The 27,159-nt window shown below is 35.1% G+C and overlaps 3 protein-coding genes across 7 annotated transcripts; 2 read left to right on the top strand and 1 right to left on the bottom strand.

Annotated features, from left to right (window-relative positions):
• Positions 1–1,349: 1,349 nt before the first annotated feature.
• Positions 1,350–6,525, bottom strand: LOC121792655 (protein NPGR2-like). 5 transcript variants are annotated; one of them, XM_042190682.1, is made up of 7 exons: positions 6,182–6,525; positions 5,972–6,041; positions 5,368–5,622; positions 4,671–4,923; positions 2,803–4,016; positions 2,189–2,342; positions 1,350–1,850 (listed from the first exon to the last, which is right to left on the bottom strand). In XM_042190682.1, the coding sequence occupies exons 3-7, from the start codon at positions 5,602–5,604 to the stop codon at positions 1,531–1,533; spliced, it is 2,178 nt and encodes a 725-aa protein (XP_042046616.1). In that variant the 5' UTR covers positions 5,605–5,622; positions 5,972–6,041; positions 6,182–6,525; the 3' UTR covers positions 1,350–1,530. The 5 variants fall into 5 exon arrangements, with proteins under 5 accessions (XP_042046616.1, XP_042046615.1, XP_042046618.1 ...); XM_042190681.1 differs by having other exon boundaries at positions 5,368–5,618; XM_042190684.1 differs by lacking the exon at positions 5,972–6,041.
• Positions 6,526–17,449: 10,924 nt separating this feature from the next.
• Positions 17,450–19,209, top strand: LOC121792654 (mitochondrial intermembrane space import and assembly protein 40 homolog). Its single transcript, XM_042190680.1, has one exon. It carries the CDS (start codon positions 18,310–18,312, stop codon positions 18,931–18,933), a length of 624 nt encoding a protein of 207 aa, XP_042046614.1. The 5' UTR covers positions 17,450–18,309; the 3' UTR covers positions 18,934–19,209.
• Positions 19,210–22,705: 3,496 nt separating this feature from the next.
• Positions 22,706–24,071, top strand: LOC121768163. Its single transcript, XM_042164546.1, has 3 exons — positions 22,706–22,935; positions 23,215–23,282; positions 23,502–24,071. Exons 1-3 carry the CDS (start codon positions 22,777–22,779, stop codon positions 23,968–23,970), a joined length of 696 nt encoding a protein of 231 aa, XP_042020480.1. The 5' UTR covers positions 22,706–22,776; the 3' UTR covers positions 23,971–24,071.
• The last annotated feature ends 3,088 nt before the right edge of the window (positions 24,072–27,159 follow it).

Below are 27,159 nucleotides of genomic sequence, written 5' to 3'. Positions count from 1 at the left end.
GGAAACGGTCGATTTTGGAGGGGTAGGGTTCAATCATTTTTTTACCTAAAAAGGAAGTGACCGTTAGAATTTGATGTTGAGTATTTTTTCTAGAGTTCAATTGTTAATTTTTTACTAGTATGCATACTTATTTCATTTTTAAAAACATTTATTACTTAATAAATTTAAATACCAGTTTTTAATATTTATGACTAAATAAATATACAGGGAGGCAAAGCAACAGTAGTGGGATCCTACTAAACATAGAATATTTTTTAGTTTTATCCCTATTTTGAATTTGAATTTGAATTTTAGGCAAATAAACGGTTACTACTAGTACTTATGAATTATGACGTTGATTGATTAACTTAGTTTGCATGATTATTTGATACATATATTTTCAAAATTTCAAATTTCTAAAGTATTACCAAGCACTACTACTACTATTTAAATGATTATTTGCTATAATATTTAAAAAAATTACCCACACTTATTTAAAAAACTCTAAAACTATACCATATAAGTATACTACTATTTGCACTTTTTAGACTTTTCATAGACAAAAATGCTTTTAAGCCCTTAGGATTTTTTATTTTGTCATTTTTTTTACTTTTTATATCCTCTCTCATCTCTTTTCTTTATTTTTTAGATTAAATGCTCTAAAAAGCAATTATATTATATATAGTGTATATGATTTTTAACTTGGATGGATATATTACATATTCATATTACCCTCTTCATTCTGCACAGGTTGAAAATAATCCAATAATTCAACGAAACAAAAGGATACATATTGTTGAGATAGAATTTGTCCCTAAGAATCAGATGAGAGAGAATCTTTGAATGATAATTATTTAATCTGAAAAAGAAAGAAGAGATAAGAGACACACGAGAGGGGATAAAAAAATATGAGTAATTACATTTGACAAAAAATAACCCTTAAATGTTGAAGGGCATTTTGGTAATTTGTTTGTAAAAAAGTGAAATTTTATCAATGCCACATCAATGTTCATCAAATTTAGAGATATGTTAAAGAGCATCGTCGGAAAATAATATTATAGGAAAATTGAAATATTAAAAGTACAATTTTCTCATTTATAAAACACCCGAAATGAGTATTTACTTATTCTGAAAGAACTATGGAATCCCAATTTAGAATATTCAATTTAACGAATCATCATATTAAAATAGCAAAGAAGCTAACCATCTAATTATCATGTACTAATATTTTCGGTCTAGGAAGTAATGAATAAAGGCAGATACTGGTAAAAACTGAAATCCTTACTTAGTTATATATACGCAACGAACAAAAAAAATCAAGAAAGAATTCATGAAAAATGAAGATAAAACAATAAAAATAAAAATCGGCATGATCAAACAAAAGTGGATTTTTTATTACTCACATCACAATTACATTTGCAGAATATGGAAAACTATGGAAGACCCAAAAACTTGTATCTGTATTACCTTCTTCTTCTTTAAATGGAATAGATACAATTATTTTGCTCAACAATATACAAAGAAAGGGTGCTCACAAATAGGAAACGGCAGTCATCTGAATGGCTCAACGGGTTCGGTCTCCTGGAGGGCAGCAGCCGCTTGGAAACATTCAGCAGCTTCCACAGCTGATAAACTACCTCCTACATCCCTGTGAAGGATGCCCAGATGATGCCAAGCCGATACGTTGGTATGATCGAGTCGTAGAGCTTCTGTCAGGAAGCTTCTTATGACAGCTGGGGACCTGCAACTGCTACCAATCAGAATCTTAGCCTTGGAGACTAGACTTGGGACATGTGTTGTGTCGACTTCCAGGGCGAGCGAGTATGCCTTCAGAGCTTCTTTCTCGTCTCCCTTTGCTTCGTGAAGCATACCTGCATTTAGTATCCAAGATGAGTTTGTATTATGATAAAAATCATATCAGCCGAAGTGTATACTTCCATCTATTGGAGAAATAACACCTACAGTATACCAGAATATTTCCATCATTTTGATACTGACACTATAAATTTATCAAACATAAAGAGGATAAGATCACATGCTTTTCACATAATCTGCTCACAGTAAAAGGAGTCCATAACTGATGAGACAAAAACTCTGGACTGGTTCTTTCTACTCCAATATAGTGTGTTGTTCCACATATAAGAGACAGCAAAATATGAATTTCCATAAGAAAGGATTTTGAAACGAATAAAAGGCCAAGCATGATTACCAGTGGTGTGCCATCTAGACGCAGAAAAGGCAGTAATGCCTTCAGATTTTGAAAGACACAGCTCAGCATCATGCCACCGAGACAATTTGATGTAGATGGAAGCCAAACCAAGCCATGTATCCAGCTCTAAGTTCTTAATACGATTGCGGTTCTCCTGTCATTTCAGTAGCAAAGGGCTTTCATCAAACAACCCATATGGACCAGCTACTAAGATAAGTTAGCATGCAAATATGTACAATAAGAGAAATCAAAGACATGATAGGGCACTGTCACGGCTTGAGATTTCAGATAGGGCAGTATTGAACTTATTCAGACTTAGAAGCAATTAAGGTCCATTATGAGTTGAATATACCCAATAGTCAATCCATCAGAAGAAACAACTTTTTTGCATGGACTCAAGGCACAGTATCAGATCTCTTATACATTTTCATAAATGGTGAAAAGAGCTTCATGGTAGTAAATATCCTTTTGGAAGCTAGCAAAGTTGCATGTATAACCCATGCAACATTAAATTCCACAAACAATCATTTCAATCATTCACAAATAACATACTATAATACAAGGACCATAAAATTTGTTACATGTATGCCAAACAAGTGACTAGTGCTACATACCTTAAGCTTCTTCCCTGAATCAACACTTTTAAGTTGAACCTGAAGGACAGCAAGCAGCTGAGAATAAGTTTGAATAGCCTCCTTCACTAGACCCTGAGCAAGCTGGAGCTTAGCTTTACTTCTCAACAGTTCTCCCTGATCCCATATTCCAGTCTGGTCCAACGCCGCATTTATGATAGTTTCAGCATTGGAAAAACATTTTTGAGCAGATAATATTCGAGCCAACAAGACCCATCCTTTAATATTAGAACCGCTCTCCAATTTAAGCAAGTTTTTTGCATGATGAAGTGCAGCATCCAGCTTTCTCTGCTCAGCATTTTCTACTGATAAATGGTAAATAATGAAAGGGTCCTTCATTTTTGTAACTCTCCCAGCTATTTCCAGGGATTTAAGTGCCTTCGACTGTTTTTGAACTCTCTCAGTGTCAGTTGCAGCAAACCTAGAATATGTTGATAGTGAGATGCCCAACATGCATTGGGAAACACCCATCAACTGATCACATCCCCTATGCAAGTTGCCAACCGCACTCTGAGAAAAATTAATCCCTTCGCCAGCATACTCAGGATTCCCTCCACATATCTTTGAAATGAATAACAAAGCTGATAAATAAGTCGAATCCACTTGAGTTTTCAAATTTTTCTTCCATAAATTCAAAGCCCCCGTGTCATCACCGTTTCCATGATAACAGAGAGCTAACGTATGATACCTTTCCTTTCGATCTATAACTCCAGGAAGAAGTTCATCGATTTGATTAGCTAAAGCCTCTAGTCCACCAGAAATGGATAATGCATATGAAAGGTGATCTAAAATTGAAGGATCCCACTCAATTCTCTTCAGAGAAACTTTTCTTAAAAGAATCATCAAAAGAAGAATGGCTTCATCAGTATTGTTTTTGGGTATAAATGCATTCTCCATTTGATCTCTCAAGTTTGGAGCAATTGCTTCAATTCCACTGTATAGTAGAAAAATGGCAAACTCTTTTTGGATCTTGGCTGTAGTTTGTGCATCCAGGTTCCAGTGATGGAGAAGGCCCCGGCGGTATGACACGACTGCATCACGAGGAGAATCAGCAAGTTTCCATAATTCTGGAAGCAACTCGACAGCCTTATTTAGAGTCTCCTGCAATTTACAGTCAGCACCAAAGTTTTCAGGGAAGGCAGCTGGTAATGATGATTCAACAATGTCCAGAATAACTGAGCATGATTGAGCAGCTTCTGCAAAGATGATTGGAAAGACTCAGATCATTATTCACAATTAACTGTGAAATAAGCTTGAAGACTTATGTTCTCTCAGCAATTTTGCACCGACCTTTTGATAGCAACAACAACGATATGGACTGAAATCACTAGAACAGTCATAGAACAAAAAACTATTGAAAAGGCTAATAAATGATGCATAATGGGACTCCAGAAAATAACTTAAGAAAACTAATTCAACAAAATATGAAAAGATTTAAAACTAATATTTCACATGAGCAAACTCGATAAGGAATGTGTATTCCCTGAAACAACACAGGTTTAGGAAATAAGAGAGAGATGGACACAAAAAATGATAGCTTTCACATGCATATGCTAGACAAATAAATCTGAGGAATAGTTAGGTGGGAAATCATTTTAAAAGTTGATGACACTGTCCTCTTTTATTAGCAGGATGCTGCTTCTCAACGAGAGCAGCTTCCTTTAACCTAAAATCCTCTGCAAATTCACAGTTGATGGTTGGTACTGAAAATGACACTCATTATACCATATGAGTGCTAACCGAATCAATGAAAACACCATATAATTTCTAAAGAGTTAGTCAATAATAATAGACCATTATTTGCAAGATAGTACTACATGTGGCCAAACAAAAACAAATGGATGATATACCTTTATACCTCCCAAGTGCTTGTAATGATTTTGCCTTCAGAAAGACCGCTTCAAAAAGCAAACTAATTGCATGTATTGACATTGGAGGGGCTGCATAATTCTGTGATCGTCTCCTACGAGTGTCTCCCTTTACTGAGAGCGTGATTTTTATCTTTGGAGTTATAGCAACTATATCGATCCCTTCGAACACATGTAAAGCTGCTTCAATATTTCCTTTTTGATATTCATACCTCCCTAACAATGCTCTGGCTTCCTGTAGAAGAAAGCAACACATTGTCAAGTTGCGATTGAAGACATTGAAGTAGTTATTCTCAAGAAGCACACTAATGATCTAACTTTGATGAACCCCAGCCAAAGAACTAAAAGAGAAAACTAGCGATTGGTTTAGAGAAGACAGTCTAATGGAGTCTTTCCTTATGTTGCTACCATAACTATCTAAATAACTTATCCAAACAATCTTTGCTTACCTTGTTTTTAGATAATTAACTACCAATTATGTGGTTTGTTTCCAAAATACAAGTAGTTGATTACACCTTTGGAGTTGGGCAGAGCATTATTTTGAACTTTTTATGGATTTCCATTTTTCTATGATTTTCCAGTAATTCCATAAGAAAAATTGATATTGTCTTCCTCTTAAAGGCCCTTTAATTTATCAGACAATGAATAAAGATTTGCATCAAGATTATTAGAGAAAGACCTCATAGTTTAAAGAACCGCTTTCTCGCAGTGATGTCTCAGCTTCTTCGATGTTGCCTGTGTCAGGCTTCCTTTCGGCTTCTCCAGGTTGCGATGAATGAACACTAGCTGAACTATCCTTGGCTACCATTTCAATTGCATGTAATTGCTCCCCTGTGCAAAGACACTGCATTATCTTTCCCAGCCTAGTACGAGCTCTTTTGCTCCGTTGTTCTCCAATCTGCTTCTCATCCCTCATAGCATATCAAGTCCCTATCTAATCCGAACAAGCATGAAATCAAACTAAAAACAAACAAATTCCCACTAAACAATCATGAACACGAGCTGCATGAATGACTTCATCAGAAAACAGCTAACACAGTTTTTTTAACTGTGATATTGGCTATAGAGGTAGTATTTGGTTTAATTGGCATAAACAAAAAACAAATAAATTCCCACTAATCAATCATGAACACAAGCTGCAGTAAAGACTTCATCAGAAAACAACTTACAAACAAAGAATCAGAACACATGGCAGCATGGACTCAGAAAAACATAATTAAACAAGAAACTTCAAGCTTTAACAAACACAAATGAATCAAATAATCAAAACCAGAAATTCTTACCTTATAGATCCCATAAACATCCCCCAAACTCATTCCAACAATTCACCAATGATCACAGAACTCATTCCAACTATTGGAGGGAAACGCATTGAGAGCAAGAATTCTCAGAGTTTATTCGAAACAGGAAAGCAAAGTTAAAAAATAACAAAAAACTATCAAATTAAACAGAAAATTTTGAATAATCAGAAGATAACTTGATATATATCTCACCTTTCGCTATCATAACAACAAGAGGCACAGCTGATAGACGTCCACAGCTCATTAACACCAGTCCACATCTCACCACTGGAAATTCCCAAATTATTTTGTTTTCCCCAAAAGACAAAACTAAACTGAATTTCCGATGATCAAAACAGAGAAGTCAAATTTACAACTTCGCTTTTCCATTCCACAATTACTCTCTTTTTTGCAGTGTTTCCAACGCCACAGATCCTTCCGCTTTCTCCACAGTTGGTCTACGCGAAATTCTTTGGAGAGAGAAAACGGAAAACAATGAACGGAATTTGACGGAGAGCGTGAGAAAGAAGATTTCAGCAATTAAAGCAGAAGTTGTGACATTAAATACTATTGCCGAATTTAAGGTCAAATGTGCGCCACATTTAATAATTTATAATTATTGTTATTTACATGCGATTATCTACGGACTTTGTATTAACATCTAATCAGTAAAATATTTGTTACATGATGAATCGAATATTTCTCATTATTATGAAAACATTTAAATGCGATTCCCTTAGTCTGATTATCGATTAAATAAATTTCAACCTTCCTCGGTCAAAACATTGTAAGACCATCAGGCCATCCACATCTGTTTCTCAATACCGTCTCATCTCTTCATTATTCATGAGTCCTACTGCACTTTTCACCTAATCTCTTAACTAAGAGACATCACATGCATCCCTCTATCTCTTAACCATCTCATCCCTTAACTATTCATTCAATTTCATTTTTTATTTTTATTTCCAACAAATTCAATTAATATTTCATTGAAATATTAAATTAATACTAACAATTCATAAAATAATTAAAATCACGAAAATTGCAACATTCGAAAATACGAAAAAACATAATTGAAATCCTAATATTACAATTTATTGAAATCCGCATAATCATGGAAAGTGATGCGGTGATCGTCTAACGGTTGCCAAATTTTGCCCAAAATTTTTTACTAATATTACCATTGAAATTTTTAAAATTTTAATTTTTTTTTGCGAAAAATCGATTTTTTTAAAAAAATATTTATTGCATCAGCAATGACAACGCCCACTCGCGGGGCGGCGAGTGGGCGTCACGCCGCGCGCCAGAGCTCGCCATGTGGCGTTGGCGCGCGGCGAGATGGCCCGCCGACCCTCCCTCCCCAACTAGCTAAGCGACAAGACGGATAGGCTGCAGCGGCGTCTCGCTGCGGGCTCGTCTCGCCGGGACGAGCCCGTATCGCTTACTTACGTATCGCAGATTACTTGATTATCTCTAATTTCGTATCGCAGATTGCTTGGAATCATATGTCGAGTTGCTTGCCTATGTACCACAAATTACTTGCTTATGTATAGAAGATTGCTTGCCTAGATCGTCATTTAAATTATGGTGTCACCATAGTGCTCTGATTTCGTATCGCAGATTATTTGGAATTATATGCTGGGTTGTATCGCAGATTGCATGATACGTTGTTGTCAAGTTGTCGCTTTAAGACTGATGTCACCCTTACCAGTGGCGGATCCAGACTTTTTGGATTGGGCGTGCGATTTTTTTGTAAAATACTCTCTCCGTCTAGTAATAGATGGCAGACTTGAGTAATGGTACGAGATTTTAGGGGATGATATTTTATGTGTTAAGTGGAGAGAGAAAATTTGAGATTGGACTTTTAAAAAAAATGTGACATTTTTGTGATACAAACTAAACAAAAGTATGATATCTATTATGGACCGAAGAGAATATAACATATTAAAAATAAAATAATACATAAAATAACATCTTACAATAATGTTCAATTTTTAAGTTATTTTACAGCATAATTAAACTTAGAGTTCGTATCCCATAAAAATCAGGTAATATAACCATAGAACAAAAGAATAAAAAGTGTAACTAATTGAATTTCTAATTTCATACTAAAAAAATTAAAATGTTAATTATAAATAAATAAAATGCAAATACCAATATCTAAAATAGAAAAATAGAAGAAAAAAACAAGTTCATACACATACATCAAAAATATAAATGAGATATAAAAAATAATAAAATATAGTACTACCTAATACTTACAAATCCAACCTAAAATCTGCGAACAGAAAAACTAAGTACTAGCACCTAAATTATATAAAAAAAAAAACTGAACTACTAAAACAAAAGGCTGAGAAAAGGCCATAGCCATGATGGGGAATCGAACTCAGCTGAATCCTATGCGACAGTGCATCCGCAACAAACAGATCACTTGACTTTATTTGTTGTTTCAATATAAATATTACTGTAAGAACACGTTATTTTGGGGTACTCTTACGCCACTAATCAAAGTGTGTGTATTACCTTAGAACATCTCCAATGGTGGACGTCCGGTCGGACGTCGCGACGGGCGACCGGGACGTCCGCCATTGTGGCGTTTAGGGTCGGATACGGACGTCCCGTGAGGACGTCGGGTGTCCTCGGACGTCCCTGCGACGGGCGGGCGGACGTCCGCCACTGTGGCAAGGTTCGGACATCCTGCTCGGATGTCCGATTTTTTTTTTTAAAACTCTATATATACGGCTCGTTGAACTTCATTTCATTTGCACCACTTGTTGTTAACAAGTTTCTCTCTTCTTTTACTACAAATTTCATTTCTACTTAGAAGAGAAATTAATCACCCCTTCAATTTCTTCCTCTGCAAAGCACTAGAATAGGGTTTTTTTTTAAAATTTATTCTTCTTCTGTTCGTGTGATATGAGAAGCCTAAAAGCTTTATATGATAAGAATTAATATAATCTACCTAAGTCGGCAAAATAACTCGTTGAACCACTAATGTGGTTGATCTCATCTATTTTCTATAAGTACACCTATTACACATAATATATAAAGTACAACATGTATGCATAAAGGTAATGTAAAACACACACATATAGGGGAGCGTTTTTCTCCTATTCATCCCTTAGATCCTTTATTCTTCTTAATATGGGCCGTTAGATCTCATTCATCAACGGTTCAGATGATCAGCATTATTACACTATAATGATGCATTATTAGTCGGTGTGCATTATTCAACTGAACATCTACATTATTATACAATAATGGTGCATTATTAGTCGGTGTGCATTATTCAACTGAAAATCTGCATTATTAAATGACATGTGGCACCAATCTAACCGTCGGATGACAAAATCGTGGGACTGAGATTAAAAAAAACAAAGAACAAAAGATACAAAAAGGAAATGAATACATCCATATATATATATATATATATATATATATATATATATATATATATAGGGTTGCGTTAAAGATAGAACCATTCTTAAGTGTAGAACCTAGAACTCTACATATTTTATTCATTGGATGAGGAAAAAATGACGGTCAAGATTAAAAATCATACATATTAGACTATGTTTTCACGACATTCCGGACTCAACATGTGAAAAAACTCACATGTTGATGGAAGAATGAATGAAACGAAGAAGAGTCCATGCATGCTTTATTTTTTCACTTATCTACATTCACCCATTAATAATAGTTTTGGTTGTAATGGGAAGTTGTTGTGCAAATCAACACCATTGGATTAAAAGATCTAACGACCTCCTTTTGGCATTTGTTCTACGTTTAAGAATAGTTCTACGTTTAAGAATAGTTCTATCTTGATCACAATCCTATATATATAGGGTGCTGTTAGGTTGAGATTATTTAGCTAGATTGAGAAATGAGATGCAATCTCAGCCACTAATCCACAAGATTAATGAAATGTCAACAGCTATCACATTATGTCAACATGGGGGTATAAGTGTCATTTCATTAATAAGATGATAGAAAAAAATAAAATTGTATTTGAAATCATTTTCTAAAACCCTCCCTAAAATTCTCTCTGAAAAATCAGTTGATCTTCATACAATTCACACAATTGTGCAAAATCGAAGACCTTCAAAATCTATGAAGTATACAGAAGCTGAAGCTGAAGAATTTGAGCAATACCGTTTTTCCCCCAAATTGAAGCTGAAGAATTTGAGCAATACCGTTTTTCCCCCAAATTGAAGCTGAAGAATTTGAGCAATTGAAACATGAATATAGGAAGTAAACAGAAGAGGAGAAGACAATTGCGATGGCGAGAAGGTAGGGGATGAAGACGAGCGTGTTGGCGATTAGGTAGGAGGAGAGGCGGTAGACGTCACTGGAGGCTTCTCGGAGGAGGATTGGGCGCTCGTTGAGGAAGATCGGGAGGGTTTCGGTGGTGGGGGAGAAAAGGAAGGTGAGTTTGAACGCGAAGAGACCTAATCGCTTCTCGATCCCCAATTTGTCTAATCCGATGTTGATGTAGATCGTGCCGAGCACGATTCCGACTCCTACGGCTTGCAATGTGTTGGTGACGAGCAATTGCTTCGTTCTGTAAATGATTTTCCAGAATCGGAAGGATAGGAGTGTGAATTCGTGGATTCTCGAGCTTCCAGATCTGATTTTGTGTTCAATTGGAGGAGGAGAGATGGATTCAATTGACATCTGATGTATACTGCCCAAAGAATAGTAGTTATTTTGATGTTGGTACATCTGCTGTTCAAATTTACCATGCTTTCTCTAGGTTAAGCTAGTTATTATCCATCCTTTTGTCTTATGAATATCGTTAGAGAAGTTTAAATGCAGTTTATACCATGCTTCCTTTGGTTTGCTTTCTTGAGTTTGGTCCTTGTTTTCATGTTCCCATGAAAGTGCAGTTTATTGAATCTAAATATTTCTATTTTCTTTAAAACTATGCTTCTTTTCTTAAAAATATTTGTATGGCAGAGCATGTTGATATATATTTGAGATAAAGGATACTAACATAATAAAGAAATCCTCATGTAAATTTTGGATGTCCAGTTTCTTGATCATAACTTTCCTTTTGTGATGTATCCCCTGCCACCCTCCGCCATGTCATATCATTTTCCTGCTCCTGCTCCGGCTGTTCCAGTGGTTGGAGGTTGGTGAGGATTTCCATGGCGAATTTGAGGGGGACGGTGAAGCCATTGGAGAGGAGGAAGGCTTCGAGGGAGAAGATGTCGTCGTGGTGGATCTCGAAGCAGCAGCAGCCGCCGCAGGGCGTGACGCCGGAGCTCTTCTCCGTGCTGCAGTAGGTGAAGAGAGCGTCGGTGTCGTTCCGGAGCCACCAGCAGCGCAAGGAGACGGCGGAGGTGGTGGAGCTCGATCGGATTCTCCATGTGTTTGATGAATTGATTCAGAAGGTGTGTGTGTTTGTGCGTGTCAAAGTTTAGAGTGATTTGTCTGGCTAATCTAATTATTAAGATTTGATTTTTTTTCCAGAAAAAATGTTCTTTTTTCTTGTTTATAGTGATGGTTGAATGTGTTATGTTTTTCTAGCAAATGTTTCCTTTCTTTTAAATGAGGGATTTTTTTTGGTGGATTGTTTTTCTTATTCTTGAGCTGAAATTGTTCTTAATGGAGTTGTTGTCTTAGTTAATTCTGCTGATTTTTTTATTGGTCTTGATATTTTACCATAGGTAATCTCTCTCTCCCCGTTTGTCTCTTGAGTTAAGATTTCCATAGCTTCTTGGTTCTTGTAAGAAACATATTGATTTATTTGAGAGAAAGAGTGAGAGAGATAGTGAAAAACATCTTGATCTTATGTCAACTACGATGTCAACAGCAAACGTTATTTATGTCAACTACGATGTCAACATCAAACGTTATTTATGTCAACTACGATGTCAACATCAAACGTTATTTATGTCAACTACGATGTCAACATTAAACGTTATTTATGTCAACTGTTATGTCAACAACAACATTTTACAAATAATTAATGTCAACAACAAATATTTCCATATCAACGACCTATATTATTTATGTCAACAACAACGTTTTACATATAATTCATGTCAACAACAATGTTTTACATATAATTTATGTCAACAACATTTTTCATAAAATTTATGTCAACGACCTATATAATTCATGTCAACAACAAACGTTATTATGTCAACGAGCTATATAATTCATGTCAAGAATAAATATTTTCATGTCAACGACCTATATAATTAATGTCGACAACAATGTTTTACATATAATTAATGTCAACAGCAACATTTTACGTATAAATTATGTCAAATAACAACATTTTACATATAATTGACATTGTATATATATAGTTGACATTGTTTTCGTACTCAACAACAAACATTTTCATGTCAACAACTTATATAATTTTACATATAATTAATGTCAACAACAACATTTTATGTATAAATTATGTCAAATAACAACATTTTACATATATATAGTTGACATTGTTTTCGTACTCAACAACAAACATTTTCATGTCAACAACTTATATAATTTATGTCAACAATAGTATTTTAGGCAATATCACAACCACCTTATCTACACAACTCACAAATTCCAGCAACACAATCGAATTAAAAACTGCATCCATATATTTCACAAATTAATCGTGATGGTTGGACGTCAAATAAATCGCCTTCTCAAATTCTATCTACATATTTCACAATTCATCTACAAGTTCAAAGCGGGACCCACAAACCAGAAGTGAATCCATCCCCCAATCACAATGAAGATGGAAGCATAGGCGAATTTGTTGAGCCAAAACAGCAGCCCTTTCTTGCCGACATACAGCCCCACCGCTTTCTTACTCAAGCTCATCGATTCCCCATCATTCGGCGCTTGCTTTTTCACTGCCGTTCTGCCTCCGCCGCCGTCGCCTTCCTCCTCCACCTTTGAATCTGATTTCTACGGTCTCCGCCTAGATCTAAATAAATGCTTTCTTAGATTTAAGAAGATTTCAGCTTATTAGCTTCACACACAAAGAACTAATCCACAAGAAACTGTCACTCTATTATTCTAAAGATGGCTGCATATCACAAAACAGGCTGCTTGAAGGACAAAGCTATAATTAAGTGATTAACTATCAAAATTCAAAGCTATGCAACAAGAAATTAACCATCCCTACAATATTACTCTCCTCCAATCTTTAAAATCCATTTCCAGTAATGAAAGCCTTCCAATTTACACAAACAATACACATTTCCGCCAATCGCCAAACCACTATTCAAATGCAAAGCCAAACAATAGAACAAAACTACTAACATCTGAGAAAGGTAAAGCGAAATTGCAATCAAATCAGCGAAATTGCTCCGAAACGCACCGGTGAGTAAACCTCGCAGAAGCCAGCGGCTTCACGAAATTCACTCCATCACTAATCTCAGCAGCACTCAACATCGATTTCGCCACTGCAACGCACTCGTTCTCCTTATTACACACGGAATCGTCGGTGCCGCTGACATTATCCAGCGCCGAATATTCACTCACGTCTCTGATTCCGCCTGAATCGAGCTTATCAGACTCTGATCCTCTCTCCATACCTTCAAATTTGTACTCCGCACCTAGACTCGTCGGAAATTCGGTTTCACTGATCTCGATAAGCAGTTGCTGCACATTCTACGGCGTTCAGATTCTACCTAGGGTTTCAATTTTCATCTTCATCTCGATTTTCTGTATTTTCTGATCTCCAATTCTCACTCTGATGGGGGAATACAATCATGAGATGAGATGGAGCTCGAATTGGAGGTGCAATTTTGTGTACGGAAGCGTATGGAAGGAACGCCTCAGAGATGGAGAGAGAGATCGAGAAGCATAGAGCAAGAGATGAAAGTTGCTGAATTTTAATTACCTTAAAATTACCATTATACCCTTTCATAATAAATTAATTTAAAAATATTTTTTGTGTGGCAAAATCTAGACCACTCATTTAATAAAAATGAGTGGCTGAGATTGCATCTCATTTCTCAATTAGCTTAAAAAATCTCAATTGATCATGGACATATATATATATATATATATATATTAGTTTATCAATAGGTACAAATCTTATCTACTTAAGTATTTAGTTATACTTACATTTGTTTACTTATACGTATACATAAATCTATTAATAATAATTTAGTACCTTATCCAACTATATGATTAACTACATTTTCTTTTTCTTAATTAATTTAATATTATTCTCTATAAAACTCTTTTAATATATCCATTATGCTAGTGATAAAATAATATGCAATAATGTAAAATGATGCATGTTTCGGGTTAGGAATGTCACAACTGTTCTTTAGGCCTGGTTGTGGGGCTCGATGCATGGGTTCGACCCGAGGCTGGTCTAGTTCTTTTTAGACCACCACCGTTTCCATGTCAGCAAGCCAAGCGGGATGACACCTCGTCAATATGACGCGGTAAAGCCAATGTGGCTGACACGTGATGAAGTCCACGTCGTGAACGAACCTAGACGCGCATACGTCCATGCATCTCCACACCAATACACAAATAATTCTGTATCCATAAGCTCTCTCTCTCTTTTGCATTGTTCTTCTGTCGAAGTTCTGCCCTCTCCTCCATCCAGTTCGTCGGAGCTCTGCTGATAGCGGTGCTGCTTCATCAGAGACGTAGCCGTTTTATCTTTGGGGATGAAACGCCAATCCGAGAGCACAACCGGGGCGTATCTCATTTTGTGGAAAGAGGACTCCTCGACTTGGCTAATATTGTTCACGGTTTACTGTTTCATTTTCTGTTGTAATTTCGTTTCAGTTTTTTTCATTCTGTATTCCTTCTTTTGGGTTGTATTACGTCCGCTTATCTCTTATAATCTATAAACCAACACCTATATGATATGGAAGAGAGGTTTCCACATTTGAAACTTTGAGGTCAAGGTTTATGTGAAGGGGAAGATTTGATACGTGAAGTATTACTTGAATAAGCGCAAGGATGGAAACTAGATAAGTGGTGCATGGTGCATGCAACACACGAGAAACACGGGATCAAACGACCATGTGCGCGACGCATGTGAGCTAGGAGTTAGTTAGATTGATTCTTCGTATTAATCCGTACATGCAGCGTGTATAATGCTGCCATTTCATTGTATTTGATCATCTATGAATTAATGCAAGTTACTTCTCCCTCGTCTCTCTCGTCTAGTAGCTCTTTACATATAGGTGGGATCTCGATCACCGTTCTGATTATCGGAGACTCCGGTCTTGCACCACCACCATGACCAGCAGTCAGTGGCGGATCCAGGATTTGTCATCTGGGGGTACGAGTCGTGAGATCTTGGTTGACAAGGCTTTTTAAGAATACAAGCTCTCCTAACTGCATCTCGCTCATTTGGAGGATATTTCATTATACTATCTCTTTTGGCAGGATCATGATTAAGTTTTTCAACATCGTAAATCAATTCTTTTTCCTCTAACGGGACACTTCGAGTCGGAGAACACTAGCATTTGAAGGAGTCACGGTAACATTTGAAGGAGTCGGAGACACACTAACATTTGAAGGAGTCACGGTGACATTGGGAGGAGCCAGAGACGCACTAGCATTTGAAGGAGACGTATTATCATTTGGAGCCGAAGAACTTGAACTATCATGAGATTTCATTCTTTTGAACATATTTCGAAGATCAGACTATTTCTTCATTCTTTTTAATTCTACTTTCTGCAAAAATATTAAAAATATACAAACTTATATCTAGCTAGAAAGGGTATTTTGCAGCTTATAGATAACTCAAACTATATAAAAGTATAAAACTCATGCTTTCACAATTCCCAACTACAAGTCTACGATTACAACTATAACTAGAATGATAAATTAAACAAGCATTAAATTAAAGTTTTAACAACATAGCAGATTAGCAGCACTACAATAAAGTTTTTAATACTCATAGAAATCAAGAAACAAACCTGGAGGCTTTGAGGCTGGATGGCTGGATTGAATGTTCTGCAGTTGACGGAGCGCCGAGCACGACTCTGCTCCTGCAGACTGCTGATCACCGGATGGGAAGGGAAGGTGGAGGATTGCGGACTAGAGACTTGGTCTGGCAATTGACGGAAGGAGGTTTTTTTATAGATTTTAATCAGGGTTTAATTTTTTAATTTAAATTTTATCTCAAACCTTATATTCTGATTTATTTCCTTAGATTTAGATGATTCTTCCTTCAATATTCATAGCTATCTTTTGGAAATTTTTGTAAAATACATTACTAAAAAAAAATTGGGGTACCACCGTCCCCCCTTGTCCTGAATTCCCTCCGCCACTGACCCTAACGCACCCTATGAAAGCATATTTAAACATAGAGTGAATTACATAAATGGTGTCTGATCTTTCACTTTCGCACATAAATAGTATCTGATCTTTATTTTATATCGTTTTTACCTATAAATCACATTTCTGGTATAGATATTTGAAAAGGATGCGATTGATCTCGGGTCAAGTCCCGTCCTCCCCATTCTGTTTGTATTTGTTCATGGCTCCTTAGTTTTTCACTTAAATTCTTTTATGTTCTAGTACTTATAGCATCTCCAATGGCGGCGTCGGCACCGGCACGCCGATTTTTCACGGACGCCGGTGCTGACGCCGAACCATTGCAGCCGGCGTCGGTGAAATCGGCGTGCCCACGCCGATTCTCACGCCGATCTGCACGGCGCCATTGTAGGCCCCGGATCGGCGTCATACCGGCGTCAGATTTTTATTTTTTTTAATTTTTCGAGACACTATACATACGCGTTTTGGACGTCATTTTCATTCGCACCACTTGTTTTAACGAGTGCTCTCTCTATCTTAATTTAAATGAAAATGGTATATTTTCGCGTATATGTGTCGTATATTTAATTCCGTATTTTGTGTGATTGTTAATAGTTTGCTTTTCATAATTGAGTGATGTGGCTGGGCAATTGCATGTCCAGTTGTTTGTCCAGTTGCATGTCCAGATGATGTGACAGGAGGATTTTAGTGCTGATGATGTGGCAGTGACAAGGTTATGGGAGGGCTATTGCATGTCCAGAACCACTGGAGATGCTCTTATTAGATTTTATTAATTAGATTTCTAACGTTACTAATTATGTTTATTTTCTCTAGTAAGTTTATATAATAGCTACTAATCTTGTATAAGTAATTTTATTTTGTATTCATAGAGAATAATTTTCACAATTTAAAAATATAAATTACTTTATTCCCATAAATATAAAAATATGTCGTATTATAATGTGATTTAAAATCAATTTTACTTTTACTTATACTTATTACGCATGTTGAGTTATTTCCATGTGCTCCCTCCTTATTAAAAAAAATAGAAACATTTAAACCAACACAAATTTTAATGCAGAATTGACACACCGACACACCCACAATTGAATCAATAATCTCTCTGTATCTCAATTCTCTCACACACAATTGACACTATACTAACACGCGCAGAGATACGGGATTTCTCATTCCATCGGTTAATAGGTGAGCAGTTCACATGGTTTACTGATAATCTGAAGTTGATTTGGATGTTTAGACATTCTTGATTTTCTCGATTGTTTCTTTTTTCTTTTTGTTTCTAGGACTCCACTGTTAACTAAAAGTTTAGTGTAGTAGTAATTTTTTTTTTCAAAGAATGACTATTGATCTTTTGAGGGGAATCGTATGAGATATTTGATGCGGTTTCTGAAATGGGCCACCAGCTGTTCGATGAAATGTTTCTTAGTGAATTTCCCTGATATGTTTCACTGTTCCTGCTTGCGTCCCCTTTTGATTTGATTATGTGCATTATTGGCGAATGTATGATAGTGTGATGCTGGATTATTTTGTGTGCGAGTGTGTCTGACAATTAATTCAGGAATGCAGCTGGATTGAGTTTGAAAATTAGTTTTGAATTGAAATTTGTGCCTTGCCTGATACCATTTCTAGGGTTAATTCTTTTATGACTTGGGTTATGCCCATAAGGATCATTAACTTTAGGTGTAAGATCTGAACCCCAACAATGCTCCTTGAGTTCAAGATTTCTTATTTTGCTTTCGATAGAAACTCGAGTTGGAGTTTCGTTTTTGAAATGGGTATGGGGCTGGGTATATGCATACCATATTGTATTCTTATGGTAGATTCCGTCGATTATTGTTTTCGTTGTATATGGTGTCTATGCAAGCGCTGGCTAGTTTGTATAGTTTTTGATATTATCAGAAACCACATAAGCCTTGGTATTCCTGGTATAAGATGTATTTTGAATAACGTTTACTTGAATCAGTTATGTGAGGTTTTCATTTGAACATATTCATGGTACCTCTTGACACATATCTAACTTGTTCTTGCTGGATAATGATGTAATCATCAACTACATATTCAATCTCTTCTTTATGATCTTGTTAAATTGCATGGCTTTTCCTTCTAAGTGCCATTTGTCCCGTTTCAAGTCCAATCTTTTGAATCCTATATCCGTCTTACCAATTTTCTTCGCCTATGTATCATTGCTTCTTAATGCAACCAGTGTCTATTTTGATTTCTCTAAATACTCAACCATATTTCAGGTGGTAATGGGCCAATCACAGAGTGCTGTAACTTCAGAGGATTCAAAAACCACAGCTTCCCTACCAATAACAGAGAATTCAGCACAGCCTTCGCTTGATTCTTTAATTGCTGAAGCAGCTGCATATGGTGGCGAGGACAGCAGCCAATCTCTTGAAGCACAAGCACAGAAGGCATTAGAGTGCCCTTGCATTGCTCACTTGCGAAGTGGGCCATGCGGCGACCAATTCTCCAGTGCTTTCGTTTGCTTCCTCAAGAGCACGGCTGAAGAGAAAGGGTCTGACTGCGTGCATCCTTTTGTCGCTCTACAGAACTGCATAAAAGCCAATCCAGACGCGTTTTCTAAAGACGTGTTGGAGGATGAAGAGGAGGTCAAGAAAGAGGATGAACCAACCCCTAAATACAGAGTCCGGCCTCCCCTTTGGTCTAGAAAGTCTAAAACTCCAACTCAGTAGCTTTGGGGAGATGCCATATCTTCCTCTCTAGAAATTGGTGAGTTTTCCCCTCCATCTTTAGCATTGAAAATAAGTTTCTTAGGCAAGCAAGATATTCTTGAGACACCTTGTTATGCAATAAATTGGCAATATTATTAGTTCCTGCGTTTCAATGAGATCTTTTATAGGACTAGTGCAATTGCTTAATTTGTTTTCCTTAAATATTCGTTGAGGTTTCTAATATTTTATTTTATGTTGACTTGAGTCACTTCAGAAGTATAGTTTCTACAAATTTTATGACTGTATATTAATTTGAATGAATTGCAAGTAAAACACACACACACACACATTTTTTTTCGAATGCTTATGTACTATACAGTCTATACTATTAGGATCATTCCAAGCAAGAAATATGTAAGTTTTGCAATTCCTCAACATGCTTTAATAACTTCCATAACTCGATCCATTTTCCTTACAGAATAAACTGAAGTAATAAAATAGCTACTTTAAGATTAGTAAAGGTAAAAATTGGCTATCCAGTTTTTTTTTTTTATTTCTCTCATTTTACAATTATTATCATAATTCAAGAATTCAGAAATTGTTTCCCAATAAACACGGTAGTTGAAGAATGCAAGAGGGAAGATGCAATCAGGGTGGATGCACATATATTCAGTCATGGACTCATGGAGAAATATATACTCCCCTCCATATTTTTAGGAAATTAGCAATGATAATTATAACACAATATGTACACTTGACCGGGCTATTAGGACATACAAAAAATAAATCAAATGTAAACTTGTTAGGCCATGAAATGCATTGAACGCAGAAATGGGAAAAACAAGTTGCTTTGCATAAATAATTTTCAACATCATGTATTATGGAAAATGATGTAAATGTTGGGTTACAACGGTATATTTTCTTTATTACTACATCTCTTTCTTCAACCAATAGCTGAAAATGAATGAAAATATACATATATTTGGTCAATCTCTAAATGATGAAGATTGTGAGAGTTCCACACCACATGATGAAGATTGTTTACATGAAAAGATGTTCATCACTGATCCTCCAAAACTTTGATCTCCCTTTTTTGCCCCTGTGCTCCTTGTGACCTCTTTGTAGGCAATAAGGAAAGGATCATCGATCTTCTTGGAAGAGCTCCTCCTCAACCGCGACGGCTGATGAAACGCACACGGCGGGAGAGGGATTCGCAAGTCATGATAGGTAACCCTAGAGTTTTTAAGTGGGCACGGCGGAGTGGAAGCTTCCGTGGTTGTTGTTGCTGGTGGTGGTGGTGGTGGTGATGCGGTGGTGTAGGCTTGCGGATGCCGGGCTCATTCTCCCATGAGAAGGGGACGTTTCTTTGTGAGTGAACCTTGCTACTGATCATCATATAGTCACATTAGTAATATGACAAAAGAATTGTTTTGATTTATATACTATATTGGGTGTTTTATCTCGTAGTTTGCACGGCAAATCTAACACGAGGTCAAGCAAATGATGCGTGAGAGGGTGGGGCTTTAAATCATTTCGAGGAAAAAGGGATAAAAAAACAAAATATTTGAGTATGTAAAACACATATACTTCATGATGAGTGGAAAAGTATGCAGAAGAAGTTAGGGAGAAGATGCCAAAATATGGAATAACTGAATGTTTGATTGACGCATTCCTCATTCTAAATAATCCTCTTCTTTTATTTATTTTTATAAGAAATCTAATTAAACTGATTTCTAAACTCTTTGAAGTTTAATCTTAATATAATAAAGGATTACTAAACATTACTTGATCGCTATTAGATTATAGTTAAAATTGTAATTAGGGATTTAATTGAACTCTAAACAATGATTTAATTAAACTCTAATTAGATCAATTAATTAATCATGATTGAAAATTGCCAGACTGTAATTAATAGTTTTGTAATTGATTCATGACTACATGTAAATGATAGTCGGCTTTGTTTTTAAATTTATTTTAAAAAATTTAGGATCCTAATTGCATGTTATCTAAGGACGAGTCTAATATTTTCCCTCAAACAATAAAATAAAATTTAGAGAACTAAGATCGATTTTCTTGGAAAATTAAAGATGCATGCATGAATATTTGCCCACGCCCTCACAGCTCAGCCCTAAATATACGGATTTAAAAATAGAGGCCCAAATATTAAACTAAAACAACAAAAGCTCAGCCCAAATCGTTTTATTAAACATAATTGCATAACTTCCATCCCAGTAATCATATTCGAATACAAGCTTCTTTGCCCTAAATTTATAGAAAAAATATTAGTTTTGTTTTATATATTTAATTTTATTTCCAAAAATTATTTTTTAAATTAATAATTTTATATGCGACAAAAAGTTAAAGTTTAGTTTATCTATTACTTCTATAATTTCAAATAAATAAATAAAAAGAACAAATTGGGCTTTGACTTTTTTATAAATTGTAAAATTGATATACGAGTAGTATAAAAAAACAAATACTACTACAACATTAGTTACGGTGGCAGAGACTGCCGTATATTACTAGAGATACCCAGCCTTCCAAAATGTTGCGTAGAAAAGAGATTATACTGAAATGTACTTAAATTCCTTGAGTTAAATTTGAATCACATTTGATATTTAGTTGAAGTTTAAATCTTATATTTCTGACAACAAATGATACTGTTTAAACTCTTACTTAAATCAGGGTTAATTACAACTGAAAATAAAGTAAGCTAGGGTTAATTACAAGTTTACAACTGAAAATACTAGTAGTCGGAGAATAATTCTTATAAATTGACCATTATCACTAAATAGTCTAAACTCGAAGTTACATAGAAAATATTTTACCAACTAAATTAAGTTTTGTTCCCTATTTTATACGGTAGTAGCATTAAGTTATTAATAACAATATACAATTTCACCTAGCAATCTCCCTTCCTATAGAGACTAGAGAGACAGTGCAGTTGGTTTTGGAGGTGCAGATTTGCAATAAGGACCTAACAATCTCCGTTGCCTATTATAGAACAAATCACTATTATACAATCATCCCAATTTTCGATACTACTAGATTACTACTCAATCTACTGTCCGTCATTAAATGTCTCATTTTTTCCTTTTATTAGTCCATATGCCAATAAGTGTTTCATTTCATTTTTACTATATTTAGCAAGTGGATCTCACATTCCACTAACTCACTACACTCACATTTTATTATAAAATCAATATATAAAAGTCAAACAATTTTTTAAAACTCGAATCAGTAAAAAAATGAGGTATTTATTCATAAATGGAGGGGGGACTGTTAAAATCATACTCCTTTGTCTCCAAAAAGTATGAAATATTAGTTCAGCATGAGTTTTAATATATTATTGGTAAAATAAGAGAGAGATAGATAAAGTTTTTTAAGTATGGTTAATGGAGAATGGATCACACCTCATTAGAGAGAAAATAGTTTTCAAAATTGAAATGTTTATAATTTTTGGGACGGGTGAAAATAGAAATAATGCATACTCTTCGGGAACAAATGGAGTGTTAACACAGTGTACAAATGTAACCAGATGCAGAAGGAATCACATGAACATTTATTAATAAGAATAGTATCTGTGAACCAAAATGACATCAAATAAAATAAAATATAAAATATATTAGCAGTTCAATCGGCCATGGCGTGGGTCCATGACTTACCTGCAAGGCTGCAACTAACAAGTAATTAAAAAGTAATGTCCAAATAGTGTACTATATTAAATTTCTTCACGAAATAAAAAGGCTTATATATATAAATCAATACATAGAGAGTAGAGAGAGGGAAAAACAACAAAGGCAATTTTGGATCTACTTCATCGTGCTCAACGGCCACTTCCCTCAAACCGCCCCCGCCCCGGCCATGAGAATACGCAAAAACGTTAAAATCGCTCAGCTTCTCAATGCGACGTCGTCTCTGAGGCCCTGCCCCCTCCTCCAACCTCATATCTGCCAGCTCAATCAGTCGCCTTGGGACGTCATCACCTTCTCTCCACCGTCGTCTCCTCCACCGCCGTTACAGGTCAGTTTAAATCATCTCTCGCTCCTTCGAGACGCCAGATCTGCCTCCGCTTCCCTCCTATTCTCCTCCTTCTCTCCTGCATTTCTGCCCGTATCTCGCCTCTTCTTCTAGGGTTTTCTCCCGCCCCCGCCGCTAGGGTTGTGCAGAATGTGTTAATTCGTCGATTTCTCGCTGTTATTTTGCATTAGGAATCCTTAATTTCTCTGATTTTTTCTCTTTCTCTGCTTTTTTTTTCTCCTCCACGGTTCGATTTTTCGAAATCGGATTATTCCTCTGCAGTTGATTGGGAGCAGTGATGTTCGTGCTGGAAATGGAAGCTCCGAGCACTGCGCTTCCGTTTCTGAGAGGTAATCCGTTTACTATTGATTGAATTTGAATAGTTTTCTGCATTTTTCCTCATTATCGTATCTTATAATTTGGTTAGGGTTTATGAGTTTCTACACGAAAATTTCCCTTTTATATATATATATATATATATATATATATATATATATATATATATATATATATATCGATCCTACATTTCTGCCGATCGGAAATACCCATTTTTCTACTATCGATTATAGGAATCTTAGTGATACGGCGGCGCCACCGCCGCCAGAGGAGAAGGAAGCTATCCTGTGCTGCAAAACCGACGGGAAGAGCTGGCATTGCCGGAGGGAAACCGCCAAGGGAAATTCCCTATGCGAGCACCACTTATCAATGTCTAGAAACTACAGCAGCCCGGCCGCAACTAAAAAGTCTGCAAGGCCGAAGAGAGCTCCGGCCGCCGCGTCGTCATCCAATCCGTATGAATTTTACTACTATTCGGGGTTCGGGCCGCGGTGGGGCAAGCGGAGAGGCGAAGAAACTCGTAATGCTGAAACGGAGGAAGCAGCGATCTCCTACACCGGCGACGAAGAGTTGGATTTCTTCGCGGATTACGAGGATGAAGACGAGGATGAGGAGGAGGAGGAGGAGGAGCAAAGGGATAATGGGAAGAAGAAAAGGGTGAGAAAGCCGATCAAGGCTAGATCGCTCAAATCGCTATTGTGAGGATTATGTTATTTGTAAAAAATGTATGGTAACTATTTATGCATTTCTAGTCGTCGTCGTGTCGTTTTCTTACTATTTTCCCGATTTCTTTTATAATAATATTATCGACTTTGGAATTTTTAGGTGACGGTTTTGGTGTTCTACTTTGGGTGAGGTTAAGGTTCACCGGACCCCTTTTTATTAATGCCTATGGGTAGAATCTCGAGGGTAGAATGGTCTTTCGACAAGTGTCCCCTCTCTCGCTTTTGTGGATCCACCAATAACCAATTCATTTTAGTAGTAGTATTTCATTTTTACAAGTCACGCTAATTAATATGGGTCTTGTATACAGCGGCGGATCCACGTGAGAATAGAGGTACGAGTGTAGCTCAAAACATATCCCACCAAGTGGCGTAGTGGTAGGAAGCTCTCTAGCCATGGCAGTGGCGCGGGTTCATTTCCGGGTATATTAGTACGTTTTTTTTATCCCTTCAACACTAATATTTTTCATTTTAACTTGTAAACCATTTTTTAATCTTCTTCTAAAACAATTCAATTTTTTTTATTTCTCAATTATTTTAATTATCATCAAATAAATTTAATTTCTTAAGTTCTCAGTTAACAGCTTTTAAAATTTAATCTCTTTATTTGTTTAGAACAATAGACACTGCTTTCAGTTCCTCTTACATTTAAGTGTATATATATAAAAAAATACATATTTTAAAAAGGAGTAGAATGTAGTAATACCAACAAGTAACTCATTTTGGACATTACGATAAATATTTTTAATAAAAAAATAATATAATTATAAAAAAAACTACTATTAGAAAGAAGATAAAAAAATTCTCGAATTTTGAAACTTCAAATCACTATGATTATTTATCGTACCTCCAAAATAAAAAGTCTGGATCCGCCACTGCATGTATATAGTTCTATTGTTGATAGGTCATTCTAGTCATATCTACATGAGTATATTTTATATGAGTTGAATTATCTATATTAAAAATACACCCTTGCATCTGTATTATAATTTTGATACTGAATATTCAATATATACATACGAAAATAATCTGTTAAATGAGAATTGATATATATTGGTGAGAGAATCGTTAACCTTTTTTGGCATTGCCCATCAATTTAATTGTACTAAAAATTTTGAAAAATTTGTTGCCTATGAAATTTGAACATTGAAATTAAATTTATTTTGACAAGATATATTCAAAAGGTAGTTAAAATGATTCTAACGTTCTCGTAATCACAATCTCTTATTTTTAAAATCTAATAGTAATATTTAATTATGAAATCGATACTGAATATTCAATTATGTTGCAAAATAATTCGGTAGATAAGGGTGATAAATATTGTCGAGAAAAAGTCATTAAGCTTTTGTGTTTCATTATCCGTCATCAATTTAATTGAACTAAAATTTTTGAAAGTGTCGCATTTGGAATTTACACCTAGAAATTACATTTATTCGTTGATGACAGGCGTCCAAAAACTGAAAATGATTCTCACGGTCTCATGATAAGAATGTAGCATTTGTTTATTAAAACCATATTTTCATTACACTAAGGCGAAATTTATTTTTTTAATAATTCATCGTATATCTGATACAGACATTCATAACATTGCGTTCACTTACGTGCACATGCGTGCAATGACCTAGTTAATAGTAGAAAATAATAGTAGTATTTGTTAGAAGGCATAAGTAAAACTTTAAAATATAGTAGTACTAGTATTTAAATATAAGTGTATATTACTTTTACTCAATCATAATAGTAATATAAAAAGTTGATTGATAAAATTAAAACCTTTATAGTTGAGATATTTTAAAATCTGAAAGTCGAATATTAAAATTAAATTATTTTGATGAGATATATTCAAAATCTGATGAGATATATTCAAAAGCTGGTTAAAGCTGGTTAAATTATTTTGATGAGATATATTCATAATAAAATTGTCTTATTTTTAAAATCAAATAATTTTCAATTATAAATTCGATATGAATATTCAATGCATGTAGCAAAATAATTTGGCAAATAAGAGTGATAAATACTGGCGAGAAAAAGTCGATAAGCTTTTTTGTTGCGTTAGCCGTCATCAATTTAATTTACTATAATTTTTGAAAAAAAAATATGTATTTGGAATTCACACCTGGAAATTACATTTATTCGTTGATGACAGGAGTCCAAAAACTGAAAATGATTCTCACGATCTCATGATAAGAATGTCGTATTTGTTTGTTAAAAGCATATTTTTATTATACTAGGCAACGTTTATTAGATTTTTTATTCATAAATCATTGTGTATATGACATAGACATTCGTAACCTTGCGTGCACTTACGTGCAAGGACTACTTGTTAGAAGGCATAATGTAGTAGTAGTATTTAAATATTAGTGTAAAATAATTTTACCCAGTCATAATAATATAAAAAATTGACCTCTGAAATTAAATTATGTGAGATATTTTAATTTCGAAATATAATTAAATACATGATTACCTCTATATATTTATATGGATATATTAGGAATAGTCTCGTGAAACTCTGGAAGACTATGAAGCTAGTAGACCCCATTCACAATTAAAAGACTAAAATTTATTTCATGGTATTTTTCTTATTTAAGCATTAAAAGTAGAAAAGTTATTTCATGGCTAGTATTAATGTAGTATAGAGTACTAGAAAAACTTAATTAATAATTGTTTCTAGAAGACAATATACTTTATAACTTTACAATCAAATTAAGAATTAGAGAATATGAATATTGATTATACAATCAAGCATCAATCCGGAGCAACTTTCATTGATGCTATTCAATTAACCACAAAGGATCCATGCCCTTGACTAACAAATAAGCCAACATTTAAGTTTAGCAGAAGAAGATAAGTTACTTAATATTATCACCGTCCACAAAAATAATCTTATATTTCTCCTTTATATCTTCATATTTTATTTACTCCTATTTTACCCAACTAAAATTTAACATAGCTGTAAACAAAAAAAAGTTTAAACAAATAAAGAGTTAAAATTGCTAAACAGGCAACATTTATTTTAAAATCTAGGATTAGAGAATAGGAAAATACTATTAATTATAAAATCAAGCATCAATCCATAGTAAATTTCATTGATTTTCAAATAACCACAAATGATCCTTGCCTCTTGACCTTGGTAATATATAAGCCAACACTTTTAATTATAATAGTATAAAAA

This window comes from Salvia splendens, chromosome 2 (assembly GCF_004379255.2).
Source record: "Salvia splendens isolate huo1 chromosome 2, SspV2, whole genome shotgun sequence".
NCBI lineage: Eukaryota > Viridiplantae > Streptophyta > Magnoliopsida > Lamiales > Lamiaceae > Salvia > Salvia splendens.
Note: the sequence above shows the minus strand (reverse complement) of the source record. Positions and strands in the feature narration are given on the sequence as shown.

Excerpts from the sequence above, each read along its gene's own strand:
- LOC121792655 (XM_042190682.1), bottom strand. The coding sequence starts at position 5,604 with ATGAGGGATGAGAAGCAGATTGGAGAACAACGGAGCAAAAGAGCTCGT. Across the intron at positions 4,017-4,670 it reads AGCACTTGGGAGGTATAAAG|AAGCTGCTCAATCATGCTCA; the intron begins GTATATCATCCA and ends TCATCTTTGCAG. Across the intron at positions 1,851-2,188 it reads GTCTAGATGGCACACCACTG|GTATGCTTCACGAAGCAAAG; the intron begins GTAATCATGCTT and ends TACTAAATGCAG.
- LOC121792654 (XM_042190680.1), top strand. The coding sequence starts at position 18,310 with ATGATCTTGTTAAATTGCATGGCTTTTCCTTCTAAGTGCCATTTGTCC.
- LOC121768163 (XM_042164546.1), top strand. The coding sequence starts at position 22,777 with ATGAGAATACGCAAAAACGTTAAAATCGCTCAGCTTCTCAATGCGACG. Across the intron at positions 22,936-23,214 it reads CTCCTCCACCGCCGTTACAG|TTGATTGGGAGCAGTGATGT; the intron begins GTCAGTTTAAAT and ends ATTCCTCTGCAG. Across the intron at positions 23,283-23,501 it reads TGCGCTTCCGTTTCTGAGAG|GAATCTTAGTGATACGGCGG; the intron begins GTAATCCGTTTA and ends TATCGATTATAG.